The sequence below is a fragment of the Crotalus tigris genome, unplaced genomic scaffold (assembly GCF_016545835.1).
Source record: "Crotalus tigris isolate CLP2741 ecotype Arizona unplaced genomic scaffold, ASM1654583v1 scf7180000018330.590113, whole genome shotgun sequence".
NCBI classification, from domain to species: Eukaryota; Metazoa; Chordata; class Lepidosauria; order Squamata; family Viperidae; genus Crotalus; species Crotalus tigris.
The window spans coordinates 330,243-343,945 of NW_024096945.1; the positions used below are offsets into that span (position 1 = coordinate 330,243).

The 13,703-nt window shown below is 40.7% G+C and overlaps 1 protein-coding gene across 5 annotated transcripts in view; it reads right to left on the reverse strand.

The window, feature by feature from the left end:
• The window catches only part of ACACA (acetyl-CoA carboxylase alpha), a 268,972-nt gene that overhangs the window by 133,039 nt on the left and 122,230 nt on the right, over nt 1-13,703 (reverse strand). For 3 of the 5 annotated variants that reach the window (XM_039350416.1, XM_039350414.1, XM_039350418.1), the window contains 3 exons: nt 10,419-10,442; nt 1,764-1,907; nt 782-878 (listed from right to left, as the gene is read on the reverse strand). In XM_039350416.1, the coding sequence (XP_039206350.1) occupies nt 782-878; nt 1,764-1,907; nt 10,419-10,442 (265 nt within the window). The remainder of the gene's footprint in view (nt 1-781; nt 879-1,763; nt 1,908-10,418; nt 10,443-13,703) is intronic. The other 2 variants (XM_039350417.1, XM_039350415.1) reach the window with 1 other exon arrangement.

The window sequence follows — 13,703 nt, forward strand, 5'->3', positions numbered from 1 at the left end:
GGCCACGCCCATCTGGCACCCGGTGATAAATAAGTGGGTTTTGGGTTGCAGTTTGGGCACACGGTCTCAAAAAGGTTCACCATCACTGCCTTATGAATAGGCCTCATGTAATTTTGCATGACATCTTGGCGACTCGGATTTCGTTTCTCATAGATCTGGAACCCGTAAGATTCTGCCATCCTCAGAAACAAGGAATACTATGGATTAGGGCAGTGCATTCCTTCAGATTCAAAGGGAAAAAAGTATGCATATCTGGAGCCTTTGGTGGTCTCTGAGCTTGGTTGTTTTCTTGCAGACATTTCGTTACCTAAGTAAGTAACATCATCAGTGCTAGGTTGAGATTTGCCTACATGCAAAATTCTCTCATTTGCATGCTTTCTGAAGCATTGGATGCCCATGTATGCTACCAACAGAAGAGGATATTTGTAGCTCAGGGTTGAAATGTGGGGTCCTTGATGCTCTCTGAGCTTGGTTGGTTGTTTTCTTGCAGCATTTCATTACCCAACTAGATAACATCATCAGTGCAAGGGTAATAAAACATCTGCAAGAAAGCACCCAGAGAGCATTAAAGACCCCGCATTTCAACCCTGAGCTACAAGAATTCTCTTCTATTGGTACTCAAATACGTTGTGCAAACCCAGAAAAGATACAGCTGCTTTAATGAACTGCATCCATATGCTTGCACACACCTTTTTCTCCACAGCTCTTTTAACTCACCCCCGTCCACTCAACTCAAGAAGCTGCCTCTACTGTCAAACCCAATCAGAATAGACTACTGTACCTTATCTTCATCATACAGGGACGGGTGTCCCGATTCTGGAAAGGTGGGACTTGGAGGTGGAGAGTCGCAAAAGCATCCCATAATCTCATCAAAAAGTCTGAAGCAGGACATAAGCAAAAGATCAACCATCATCAAAACATCCAATAGCAATCTAACATTTTAAGATATTCCCAGCGTTCCATTTCATTGCCTCAAACGTGTCCCACCCGTCCTCTTCTGGTTTCTCTGGCCCACAATATCCTGCAATATTTCTGAAGGCAAAGCACAACATCAAAAGGTGTAACAAGTAGGAAGAGAGAAGAGTAGGGGACAAAATTGCTTGCCATTACAAGTGCTTCTCAGTCTTGGTGGCTTTCAGAAGGACTTCAACTCCCAGAAGTCCTCAGCCAACACTGTTGACTGGAGAATTCTGGGAGTTGAAGTCCATACATCTTAACGTCTCCAAGGTTGAGAGACACTGAACTATATGATGACAAACTGCACAGGCCAATACCTTCCCTTACCCAGACAAAGCAGACAATTTCAAAGCTCAACCTAAAGGTGCTTTTCCAAAAGGCAACTGGCCTTTCTTGGTTTTTCCTTGAAGACGTTTCATTTCTCATCCAAGAAGCTTCTTCAGTTCTTCTTGAACTGGATGAGAAGCAAAACGTCTTCAAGGAAAAAACCAAGAAAATCTAGCTGCCTTTTGAAAAAGTACCTTTGGGACAACCGTGACCTGGATGACTGAGAACCTCCATAGATATTCAAAGTTAAACCAACATCTCTTTCATAATATGTTAAACAGAGCTTTGCCCCAGATCCCTATGCTATTTTGTCCTCCTACCCTTCCAATTCTGCCCTCAAATTACCCTTTTCTGATACCTAGCTCAACCTGGGGTTTGTACACTGCAGAAGGACAAGACTTCAGACAGAAGAAGCTGAAAGCAGAAGTGATGGACAACAAGCCATCCTGTCCCAGCTCTGGTACTCCTCCATTGCTTACCGGACGAAGTCTTCAAAGGTTCGGAAGGAAACCATGCCTCCCATGCGCTGGCAAGGTGGGGTGAAAGAATTGTCCAGGAGAACGTCGCTCACACTGGCCACGTGGACCATCCCGTAATGGTTAAGGTTAGACGAGAAGGACATTCTAAACAGCAGGTTCAAATCACAGGACGTATTAGGAGATCAGCAGAGGACAGACAGGGCTCAAAGTCAGGAGAAACAAAAGAGCTCACAAAACTAGTTAGAGCAGTGGTTCTCAACCTGTGGGTCGGGACCCCATTTGGGGTCGAACGACCATTTCACGGGGGTCACCAAACAAGGCTGTCTGCCATTTTTCCCCCCTTTTCTTTGGCCACGGCCCTGGCACCTGGTGATGTATAAGTGGTTGGGGGTCACCACAACATGGGGAACTGTATTATGGGGTCGCGGCATTAGAAAGGTTGAGAACCACTGAGTTAGAGATTCTCTCTCTCTTTTTTTGGGGGGGGGAAGGGTGTGTGTCAGTAAAATAAAGGAGAAAACTTCACTTGGTTTGGCATACAGAAGTTTGAAGAAACAAGCACACAAAAATAGGATAGGAGTGGATTTAAGCTTACCGCTTTGTTGGCTCTAACTTTGCTAAAGAAACCATCTGAATGGTTGTTCAAAATTAAATTCACAGAAGGCAGGTTTCCAAGATTTACTCGTTGGTGTGTTCAAACCCTGCCCTCATCCCACCCTCTTCCTCAACTCTTGACAGGGCTGAATTCAAAACAAGAAGTGGCAAATTGTTCTACCAATTGGGGAACCGTTAGCTGTACTACATAACCAAGAGGCCAAAGTTAAAATAATAGCGGCAACAGAATAACACTAATGTGCTACTCAGTAACCTCCAACATTCTTGGGGGGGGGGGGGAATCTGGATAGTCAGTTGAGGAACCTGCTAACCAGGTTTTAAACAGAACTGAAAATGAGTTTCAAAGGAGCTTCAGTGTTCACCGAAACATCACAGCAGATCAAAAGAGGAGTGAGAATATTGGTTTTATACTTGTTATAACTTTTCCATTTTTTAAAGCTAGAAGGATTTCTGTGAACTAGAACAATGCATTGTGGCTTTGCCACTTAACATCCTGAGCAAACACCAAAAAAAGATCAGGAAAAGGATGTCAATGTCTGTATTGTTGTTATCAAGGCTCTTAATATGTTACTTTGGCTACGTCTACAAGCCACTGCAATGGCTTGCAGGATGGATAGAGCATTTTACTCCCTCCCTACAGCTGGTACAAGTGGCTGGGCTGATAGACAAGGCTGCTTCACAGAGTTTGGGGACCACAACAAGAGGTTAGCCAATTTTTACACACACACCCAAAAAACCCCCACAACCATGGACCAATCAAAAGCCCATGGATGTATTATATAAAGAACTATTCCTTCATGGTGAGGAAAAGACTCCAAAGTGGTGGAAACACAGAACTCTTGATGGTCTCTGAGCTTGGTGACTCAGAGCTTGCAAACTCCTTGTTGGCAGCTTGAAGACATCTCATTATCATCAGGATGAGGGAGTGTGGTGTCTGCTATGTTTTTGCTGTATGCAATAGTTTGCCCTGACAGTTTTGGTGGGGGTATAGTTTCCTCTTTGGTGTAGTTTCCACCCCAAGGAGGAAACCACATCCCCATCAAAACTAGCAAGGCGGCTACTAGTACAGACTACTATCAATTGAGCTTCTACCTCAGGGTGTTGTTTTTTTTTCACCTTTTCTTTTAAAAAAAATATATATGTTCAGGTAAAAACAAAAATTACAGGGATTGAGTTTGGCCAGTAAAACAGTTGAGCAGCAACAACGGAAATCCTGAACTTTAATGTTGTATGCAAAGACTCATATTTTATGGGAAAATCCTTCCAATACTTTGCAAGGCTGTTGTAAGGAAGAAAGTTTGAATGTATTATCTATATATAGCATGGTGGGAGCCTTGCATAGGAGATTTCATGGTGGTTTTAGTCATGGTTAATACGTTTGCATGCTATTATGAATCTGTAATTTTGTTTCTGATGCTGTTGTTTTTTTTAATTGTTGCAAGTCAGGAATGTAAGAGGGACAGCCATAGAAACTGAGTCCTGGATAAGATGGTGGATAAGTCTTCTAAGGCCTCTGTTATAACTAGCATTCTAGGATTTGAAATTTTCACCAGGTTTTTCAAACCACAAGGAAATACTTTAGACTACCCAAATTTTGGGATGGGGAGAGAGGCTGTTGTTTTTATTTCCCTTTTTATGGTAATGCCTTACATATATTGTGGCGTTTAAAAGTAATTATCCTAGCGCAGTGGTTCTCAACCTTTTTAATGCCGCGACCCCCAACCGGTCGTAAGTCAAGGACTACTCAACCAGTCATAAGTCAAGGACTACTCAACTGGTGCAGCACTGTTTGCAGAATGGGACTTTTGGCAGGCTCAGCAGGGCAGAGACAGCCTGCACAGTTCCTATTGGCTTTTGAAAGCCAATAGAATTAGACTCTGTTCAAGAGAGTCTATTCTATTGGCTTTCAAAAGCCAATAGAATAAAAGGGAGTAGCACAGCTAAGGAAAGGGGGGGGGGGAAATGGCAGACTGCGTTGTTTGGCGACTCCCGTGAAATGGTCATTCGACCCCACAGGTTGAGAATCACTGTCCTAGTGAATAGATGGGGGCTTCAGAGTTTGATCTCTTGAGTTTTGGATATCTAAAAGCATTCACATTGGTTTATTGGAATGTATTGAGCTGGATTTTGCCCATGTGGCTAGTATTTATTTATTTATTTCTACCACTTCTATCTTTTTAATTTTTTTATCTGAGCCAGTCTTTAAAAGGTCAGGAATTTAATAATAATTTTAATTCCACGAGGCTGGATTTACAGTCTGCAGCCCTGCAGATTCTTAAGTCTGCTTTTCTGAAATAGTTATTACCTGCTGAAATTAAAAGACAGCAAAATTGGTTACGAGTAATCTAAGGTTCGTGGCTTTCCAGAGAACTCTGTCAGCGGGATTACTCTGAGCAAGAATCCCCACTTCCATTAGCCCCTTGGCATCTGAAAAGGGCTTTCAAGCACTTTATCTGCATCACAGACTTGTAACATTTCTAGCGAGGTAGATTATCCTAAACCCATTCTGCAGATGGAAGTACTGAGGCTGAATGAAAACAAAAAACAAAACAAAACAAAACCCATAACTGGTGGAATTTGCTAAAATAATTTAATCAATAGAAGGCAAAAGTGAAATTTTCACTAAAGGCTATCTTAATTTGTAATTCGACCTCACGCTTTGTGAGTCCAACAGCAACAGGACCCTGATTTTTGACTACAGCTGGTAGCGAATTTCATCCAGAATTATAGAGTTGTTGAAGTCTGGAGTATCTTACCCAATTCAGTTGTTTCAGCTGTTAACTTTCATAGTTTTAATTCCAACTTAATTTCTGTGGACCTCATCCCATATTTAAGGGGGCGTGCATAAATGCATTAACGTGCCTGCCATCCCTGTCACATTTTAGTTTTTTTTTTCATTTTGTTCGTTCAAATTTGTAATTTTTGTTTGATGAACAGTACTGCAGGCCACTTTAGCTGACTGTGTTCAGCAGATCAGCGGTTCAAATCTCACCGGCTCAAGGTTGACTCAGCCTTCCATCCTTCCGAGGTAGGTAAAATGAGGACCCAGATTGTTGGGGGCAATGTAAAATATATATATATATATATATATACATTGCTTACTGGTGTACACCGCTTAGAGAGTGCTTGCACTTAAAAGCGGTATATAAGTCTCATAAATAAATAAATAAATAAATAAATAAATAAATAAATAAATAAATAAATAGCATAGTCTAAAAGAAGATCAGGGGGGCATTCTTCTCTCCTGTTCCATTATTTTTTTTAAAAAAAACCCACATATATTGCAGAATAATTTATATCTTGACTATTCCCAAGCTCTTTACTTTTCAACAATGAGGCTATACATTGCCCTGGCAGACAGAAGCAGATGATAAACAGATAGTATTAGCATTTGCAAATTAAGAACACACATATACACAAACGCCCATGTACACAAAGAGAGCTACTTTAGTTTCTGAAGACATAGTATATTTTCTTTGAACAAAGGCCATGGATGTACATCAACACAAATACACAAGAACATGCTGAAATATGTTTAGAAATCCCTAAGAATGGTATTGTCCACTGTGCCAGCTGGGCATAACCTTTATGCTGGATTTCAATGCCCATATATTAGCATCAACAGACCAGGCTCAGAAATGTTCTGCTTTTCTGAAATACAGGTAGTCCTCGAGTTACAACCATTCATTTAGTGACTGTTCAAAGTTACAACAGCACTGAAAAAAGTGACTTATGACCATTTTTCACACTTACCATTGCAGCATCTCCAGGGTCATGTGATCAAAATTCAGTTGCTGGGCAACTGGCATATAGTTATGACCATTGCAGTGTCCTGGGGTCATTTGATCACCATTTCTGACTTTCCCAGCTGGCTTCCGACAAGTGAAGTCATTGGAGGAAGTCAGATTTGTTTAACGACTGCACGATTCACTTAACGACTGCAGTGATTCGCTTAACACTGTGGGAAAAAAGCTCATAAAGTGGGGCGCAACTCACTTAACAACTGCCTTGCTTGGCGACAGAAAAGTGGGGTTGTTAGTTGAGGACTACCTGTAGGCAATAATCTTACCCATGTTGTGAATTGGCAAGAGATGGTGTTAAAACAGGTGTGTGAGATGTTATTGTGAGCATCTATCTAAAAGCCATCTAGATCAGGGGTCTTCAGACTTGGCCCTTTTATGACTTGTGGACTTCAGCTCCCAGAATTCCTCAGCCAGGCATGCTGGCTGAGGAATTCTGGGAGTTGAAGTCCACAAGTCATAAAAGGGCCAAGTTTGAAGACCCCTGATCTAGAGGCTATGTGTATACAACAGACCTGACCAGTTCATAAGAACAGCAGTCACCCAACCATGCTGAATTTGGTTAGTGTTAAATTGGTTTGGTTGTATGCATGTATAATCCCGTATGTTCATTTGGTAGCCATTTTGTTGAGGCAGCCTAACCCAGGAGTGACTGTGGGGCTCCTAAGGATACAAATATTATAAATGGAGTCTAGCCTGGAATAAAATAGCTTCTTATATTCCAAGGACATTTGGAGAGTTGGTCAAAGGGGAGAAGATGGCAGCCAGTCTAAGCCCCACCCCTTTTTAACAAGGAATGCACATTAAAGGAGGCGGGGTTTGAATTGTGCCATTGCACCGCCATCTTGAATTTTTTATCATCCCCATGGTCACCCCTACATAGCATATTTCTTCTTCAACCATGGGTTTTGGATGATCCCATTACTTCTCCAATGGAGAGCAACTTCCTGGTACTGAGAAACAACTGCTAGATGACTGTACTGTTGGTCATCATGGAACTACTCATGAGTCAACATTTGGAATCCAACTGATGGCTCATCTTAACTTACATCTACCCCTCTCCTCATCTTTCTTCTACATCATGACCAGCTGAAATGGTTGATTCAGCAGTGTGGCATTGCAAATACTGACTGATACCCTGTACCACTAGAGATCTTTCACAATGTCTGGTGAACATTTTGATTCAGAACAGTGTTTCTCAACCTTCACAATTTTAAGGCATGTGGACTTCAACTCCCAGAATTCCACAGCCAGCAATGCTGGCTGTGGAATTCTTGGAGTTGAAGTCCACATTCCTTAAAATTGTCAAGGTTGAGAAACACCGATTCAGAAGGAAGCATTCCACACACCAGTCCTCGGTCAGCAACTTGTGATAAATATGACCTAACACAACAGCAGCCTAACCCTTGCTGATTTGTTGAAAATATCTCTTTTTTTGCTGCAGGGGTCTCCACAGTTGACAACTTTAAGACTTGTGGACTTCAACTCCCAGAATTCTTAGAGTCCACCAAGTCTTAAAGTTACCAGGCTTGGAAACCCCTGGTCAATGGCAAGTGAATTGCCAGACAGCAAAGTGGTTGTGTGCATGCATGTACGTGAACCCAGAACCTTCCCCTGGGTCCTTCAATCGTGACATCAATTGATGTTACAGGATGAGTTCCTCACAAAATACAAAGCAGAAGATCGTGGTCCAAAGTTTCAAATACCTCTACAAAAAAGCCATCACTTTTCTACCAGAGAGGAAACTGCAACGACTGAATGCTTTGTTGTGTGGATAAAAAAAAATTCCTACCTGTGAAAATCTAACCTGTTGGGTGGTTAAGAGAAAAAAAAATAGACTTGTCCAGGGCATGCTAACTTGTGAAATGTGGGATATTTCCTTCTGACACAGAAAGAAATTCTGTCATGTCAAGTCTTCTATCTCCTGCCTCAAATGGTGCAGTGATTACTACTTTAGAGAAAAACAGGCCAGAATATAGAATGAGCCACTGAGTTCCCGCTTATCTTTATCCCACCCCTTCCAATTTGCCTTTAGCCATATTTGCAAAATTGCATTTAAAGGAAAGAAACAAGGGGGGGGGTGGAGAAAACACAGTTCTGGAAGACGGCTAAGCAAATACATTCTTTTTCAAGTGAGAGGCTGTACATCATTCCTGACAAATGACTATATAATAATTAGTTCTCAGCCAAGCACTTTCCACCCACCCTCCTCCCTGAACAGCCGTGGTGAATCATTGGCATTTAAAAAAAAAAAGTTAATTTAAGGCAGAGGAAAATTATCTCTGCCAAGGCATTCAAACTGGAGAGAATACACCCCTCAGCCAACTGGAGATACAGGTGGAAGATTTAACAAGCAGGAAAAACAAAGCTACCTCTAGAAGCCATTGACTGGGCCGTCCCCATCCAGAAATCATTTTCACACATGATGGTCTAGAACAGGGTTCTTAATTAATTCTTAATTCCACAGATCTCTTTGATGTCTATAGATAAGAGTTTAGGAGCCTTCTGAACTTGGTTGAGAAAAACATTACAACTATATTTTCATTAAATTTAGTTTTTCAGTCAGCAACCCATGTAGGCAGCTAAATAAGGCGTGGCTTCTACTCTCCAAAAATGTTTGTTGTCTTCAATAAATTTCCCTGTCTAAAGTAATTTGAGGTTGTTTATTTTTATTAATTAAATTTTTATGCCACCCATCTCCCTGACAAGGTGACTCACCTTTAAAATATTTTTGATAGCCAAATCTGAGCCATTGACTTTGGAGTATGATCCGCATTTTATTTCATGTAATATTCAAATAATATTTAGGTTTTCGTAGGTTTCACCAGACTTTCAAAGGGATCTGTAGCCCAAAAGGATTTTAAAAACCCTGCTCTAGGGTCTTTCTTGACAGTGGTTAAGTTGGAGGCGTCTTCTGTTTGCTTCCCCTGCTGTAAAAGGCTAAGTGCTAGTCTTCAAAATCCACTCTGCCAATTCTTGGTCGCGATCCAATAAGATAAATTTTATTTCTTTAGGAACTGGGTAATTAAGCCCCAACCAAAAGGTTCTCCGCCCTCCCACCTCCCAGTGTTTTAATTCAAAAACTTTGGAAATCTTTTCTTCCCTTGGGCATTTTTTTGAAAACGGACCTTTGTCTGAGAGAAGCTAATGGCCACTTTCTCAGGGAAGGCCAGGTGAGCGAAGACACAACATCCCTTCTACTCACAGGTGAGCAAACACTGACAAGGATATTTTGCTAATCTCTTTCCTATTAAAAAAAAAATTTAAGATATAGAGAAATGAAAAGGTTAAGGATCCTGCGTTCAGAACCTTCCCCAGCTGGGAAATTTGACATTCACAAATTTGGGATATGGATCAACGTCCAGAAAGTCTGGAGAATTATTATGTTTTTCCAATGTGCAGGTAGTCCTCAACTCACAATAGTTTGTTTCGTGACCGTTCGAAGTTACAACGGCGCTGAAAATGTGACTTGTGACCATTTTTCACTTGCAAGCATCCCGATAGTCACGTGATCAAAATTTGGACGCTTGGCCATTGATTCATATTTATGACAGCTGCAGCATTCCCAGGGACACGTGATCCCCTTTCGCAAACCTTCTGACAAGCAAAGAAAACGGGGAAGCCGCATTCACTAAACAACCATGATATTAACTTAACAATTGCAGTGATCACTTAACAGTTGTGACCGGGAAGGTTGTAAAATAGGGCAAAACTCACTTAATGATTGTCTCACTTAGCGACAAAAATTGGGGGCACAATTGTGATCGTAAGTCGAGGACTACCTATCTATATTTTTTTGAAAACCACTTGGAATACCAACTCTGTTTTAAATCCCAACTGTTGGGTTGGCCAGCTGGGGGTCCATCTTTGCTACCCAAGGAAAAAAAAGGAGGGAAGGAAACCGACCAGTTTTGCTTCAAGATCTGGAACACGTTTTTAAGGCAGGTAAGACAAGTGTTGAGCACTGGTGAAGTCATTTTTAGAGCATGCCAAAAGGAAGGGTAAAGAGAAGAACAAACAGAGAAACATTCAAAGAGGAACGGAGGAAAACGTAAAAACAAAACGCTGAAAATAAGGATTAGAGATTGGTATAGCTTTGAGTGGGAGCCAGATTCCCCAAAAAACGAAATAAAAAAGTTAGTTTGTTAAGAACCCTTTTTTAAAAAAATGGTGTTAAAACTACACATTCGTCTGACAACTAGCTACTTTTTAAAAGAGCTAAAAAGGAGAATTACTGTACCTGTTGAGCGTGGGAATGTTCCCTCTGTAATTAAACAACCACAGTTAGTTAAAGATTGGTTAGTGGAAGCCATCATTAAAATGAATAAATCAATATTTTTTTAAAAAAAAATAATCAGAACTGTCATTTAAGCCAGTGTGCAAAGCAGAAGCTGTAAGGATTACATTGGTAGAGGTGGAAAATAAAATAAACATATTTATTTTCTGGCAGCATCCATGGGACATAGGAAAGAAGGGCTTATCCATCAATATCATGAAACATGAAAAAAAAATCTACTCCAAAAGGTGCTTTGGAAAGCCATTTTCTTCTTTCTTGACACTTTTTAAACTAAGAAGTTCTTCCTCAAGACAATGGCATATAAAAATTATACAAAATTAGCTGCATTTAATTCTTTGGGGAAAAATGTGTTATCAAAGTATTCTTTACACATTTATTACCCTTGCAATTTGTATAGCCATTTACTCAGAAATATGTTATACTGAAATCGATGGGTAACATTACCAAGCCATAGTAGGACATTTTGCCCTTTTAATGTTAAGTAAAACAGAATTAACTGAAAACCAGCTTTTGAAGATGGGTAGCAAGGCATTAAGGCATTGTAACTCTTTGTAAGATTACTAACACAGTGCAAAGTATATTATGGACACAACAGGGCCACTGTCTCCACTGAATCCCCTGTGAATGTTTGGGGGGAAGGGGAGAATATTTCAGGGTCCTGAGGAAAACAAATTTAACTTTCTACACCATCTTTGGATCTAGTTCCTCTTCTTTATCTCAGTGTAAATTATATTTCAGCCAAAAAGAACAACTATCTAGAATTATGTTCCTGTAGGACTGACAGAATCTGCAGGTGGAGTCAAAAGAGGAATCAGTCTAGAGTGTCTACATAGTCACAAACATTTGTCCAACCCCTCTTGAATTCCATTAACCATTATCTAGCGCCAAAATAGTGCTAACCGTTAGTTGACTAGATTCCTGTGCACAGGGATGAGCAACGCATCAGTTTGATTCCAATTAAATTGTAGCCTTTATCTTTCATGCCTGAAGTTCCAATGGACATCACTTGGGAGTGAATATCACAATGTAGTGAGTTTCATATACCACATCAAAAAAAAAGTATCATCATAAAAGAAAAAAGTGAGTCTATGACCACACGGAATGATGTCACCTCCCCTCGCCCACTACCGAATCCCACTGCCAGATACATTATTTAATTATGTTCCTTCACCAATTTTTTCAGCCAGGATGAACAGAAGCAGGTCAAATTTTATTACCTAATTGGTAGCATATATATTACAGAGAATTTGCTGCTCAAGGGAGTTCCAAAAGTGCTTTTCAAAAGGCAACTGATTTCTTTGTTTTTTTTTTCCCTGAAAATGTTTTGCTTCTCAGACAAGAAGCTTCTGGATGAGAAGCAAAATATTGTCAAGGGAAAAAAAACACAAGGAAGTCCAGTTGCTTTTTGAAAAGCATCTTTGGGACAACCGTGACATGGATGATTGAGTATTTGCTGAAAGGAGTTGATACTCAGCAAATTTAAATCTGAGTACAATTCTGGAATTTGGCCCCCATCTTAAAATGTGTTATACTGAGAAAACCATCAGTAGATAGCACTTAGCAAATGGTGGCTGGCTAGTAGCATTAAGCAAAGCCCGAAGATATAAATAGATTGATAGACTGAAGTGAACTGGATGATCCAAACATCTTCATCCCTAATTTTTTTTTAAAAAAAAAAACTGTACTTCAGCTTATCAGTGCAGTCCTTCACATATTAGATAGATGTTGTCCTTAGTTTGATGCACGTTTATATTCTCAATTGCTATAATTTACTGGACTCAAAATGTGCTTAGGTTTGGCTAAACTGTGATTGTATATATACACAAACAAGAATAAAATGGAATATGGGAACATTCGTTCAGGGGAGAAAGCTCAACCAGAGCTCAGCTTAAATTCTTCTAAATTTAACTGGTTCTTTCCCAGGTTCTTTCAGGAACAGGGGCAGGAGAAATAAATAATTCACTGAGCACATGGATGGACATTATTTTTTTCACCTGCAGTTTGTGACTAGGAAAGGTAGAAGTTGCATTATTAAAATGCACTCTCTCTCTTGCTTGCTCACTCGCTCTCCCTCTCTCCCCTTCTCTTCCTCTTTCTCGCTTCCCCATTCTCTTCTTCTCTTCTTCTTCCTCTCTCTCTCATCCTCTCTCTATCCCTGTCTCTCCATTTCTCTCTCCCCCTTTCTCTTCCTTTCTTCCCCTCTTTTTTCCTCTTTCTCTCTTCCCCCTCTCCCTTTCTTCCTCTCTCCCTCTCCCCCCTTCTTCCTCTCTCTCTCTCTCTTCCTTTCTTTGCCTCTCTTCCCCTCTCTCTCTCTCTCTCTCTCTCTCTCTCTCTCTCTCTCTCTCTCTCTGTGTGTGTGTCTGTGTGTGTGTCTGTGTGTGTCTTTCTGTGTGTAAAGTAGGATTCCCAGGTTGCACATTTATATAACATTTTACCTGGAATTAAGTTCAGCTGCCCTTACATCTCCATAAACTTCTGTGTTCATTGATTTGTTTATTTAGATTTGGATGGTGAGCATGCACAGTGAAAAGCAACCATTTTTGTTTTCTTTTTTAAGGTTCTATGAGGCAGAATATTCCTGAAACATTCCTTGGAGTGCCCACACATGTATACAGGTACTCTTCGACTTACAACAGTTTGGTTAATGACCGTTCAAAGCTACAATGGCACTGAAAACAGTGACCTATGGCCGTTTTACACCCTTACGACCATTGCAGCATCCCCGTGGTCACATGATCAAAATTTAGATGCTTGGCAACTGGTTTGTATTTATGAGGGATGCAGCGTCCTGGGGGTCACGTGATCTCCTTTTGCCACCTTCCGACAAGCCAAGTTAATGGGGAAGCCAGATTCACTTAACAACCGTGTTACTAACTTAACAACTGCAGTGACTCAATTAATTACTGTGGCAAGAACAGTCCTAAAATGGGGCAGAATTCACTCAATGCCCGTCTCTAGTTTCATTTGTGGCTGTAAGTCAAGGATTACCTGTATCTTTCTTATGGTATTCGGTATCAGCGGACATTTACCCTCGTTTATATTCATCCCATGAAGTCACTGACCAGTCAACAGAAGCGTGGGGAGGGGGGGGAAGCCTTAACTCCCCCGAAGGAACTTTTGAGATGATATTTCAACTGATTCATTTTTATTGCCTTGAATGAAAAGGACGGGCCCATCTGGTTATATGGACTGTGTCATATAAAATACCGAACCGTATTTTCCAGGAGG